The sequence below is a fragment of the Bactrocera neohumeralis genome, chromosome 6 (genome assembly GCF_024586455.1).
Source record: "Bactrocera neohumeralis isolate Rockhampton chromosome 6, APGP_CSIRO_Bneo_wtdbg2-racon-allhic-juicebox.fasta_v2, whole genome shotgun sequence".
NCBI lineage: Eukaryota > Metazoa > Arthropoda > Insecta > Diptera > Tephritidae > Bactrocera > Bactrocera neohumeralis.
In genome coordinates this window covers 40,824,435-40,825,572 of record NC_065923.1, presented here as the reverse complement: position 1 = coordinate 40,825,572, position 1,138 = coordinate 40,824,435, and the positions used below count along the sequence as shown (strand labels likewise).

The 1,138-nt window shown below is 42.2% G+C and overlaps 1 protein-coding gene across 1 annotated transcript; it reads left to right on the top strand.

Annotated features, from left to right (window-relative positions):
- Window positions 1–677, top strand: LOC126762892 (uncharacterized). The gene is made up of 2 exons (XM_050479938.1): window positions 1–72; window positions 154–677. The coding sequence occupies exons 1-2, from the start codon at window positions 61–63 to the stop codon at window positions 472–474; spliced, it is 333 nt and encodes a 110-aa protein (XP_050335895.1). The 5' UTR covers window positions 1–60; the 3' UTR covers window positions 475–677.
- Window positions 678–1,138: the final 461 nt, after the last annotated feature.

Sequence of the window (1,138 nt, the reverse complement as noted above, 5' to 3'; positions counted from 1 at the left end):
TTCACCGCAATACAGAACTACAATTCGCAAGCGTTCAACACCCGAGAAAGGATTATCAAAATGCTGAAATTGGTAAGCGCAGACATGACTGCTTTTCCGAATCGTATTATCCATCCCCATCGTTTTATAACCAAATGTTTTATCCTTATGCAGGTAGTGTTGTTATCTACTTTGCTTGCCGTCGCCGTTGCGCGTCCTGGCTACCTCTCACACGCGCCCCTGCTCTACTCGGCACCAGCCACAGTCATCCACGAGCCCGTATTGGCCAAGGTAGGCGCGATCGTGAAGAGCTACCCTACCGCTGTCTCCCATCAGAGCTCGTCGATTGTGCACAGTTCAGCCGTTGCTGTGCAGCCCATCCTGGCGCCCATTGTGAAGACCACTTACGCAGCACCGGTGCTGCATGCTGCCCCCATCTATAAGACCATTGCATTGCCCTCTTTGCATGCATCGCCTTCGGCCGGTTGGTGGTAATGCGGAGCTGTTATGTTACATTAATTCCACTCATCAAACAAAGTGGCGGCCCGTAAGTGGAGTTGCGGTTCCAGTACACGCCAGTTGTCAGTTGTTGGTTTTCATCTTCATAAGTTGTATATAATTACATACATATTTGTTTCTAATTATAATAATGTCATTTAGTTGAATACTTGTTTGCAAATAAATGTCTTAAAAGCGAATTTCTAGTCTCGATTATATTATATATTAGAGGACAACACGATTTCCACTGTATTTTTTCGGTTTTTTTCAAGAAGAAACCATATACATAGTTTGGAAAATATTTCTGAAAAGAGTTAAGCGTTACCAACGAAACGTCGGAGATCATATAAAATATATATATATATGGATGAGCAGCGTAAAGAGTTCAGTCGATTTAGCCACGTCCGTATGAATATACGCGAACGAGTCCTTCAGTTTTGAGATACCGATCTGAAATTTTATACCTTTTCTCTCCAAGAAGATGCTCATTTATCGGCTGCATATGGCTGGCAAACAAACTGAACGATCGGTATCAAGTGATCGTATGGAAAACTTTTCTATTTAACGAGATAGTATCTTCAATAAATTGGCAGAGCACAAGGCATTGCTAAAATAGTCAAAGATAGAGTATAACCGCAATACAACTGACTGATCAAACTTA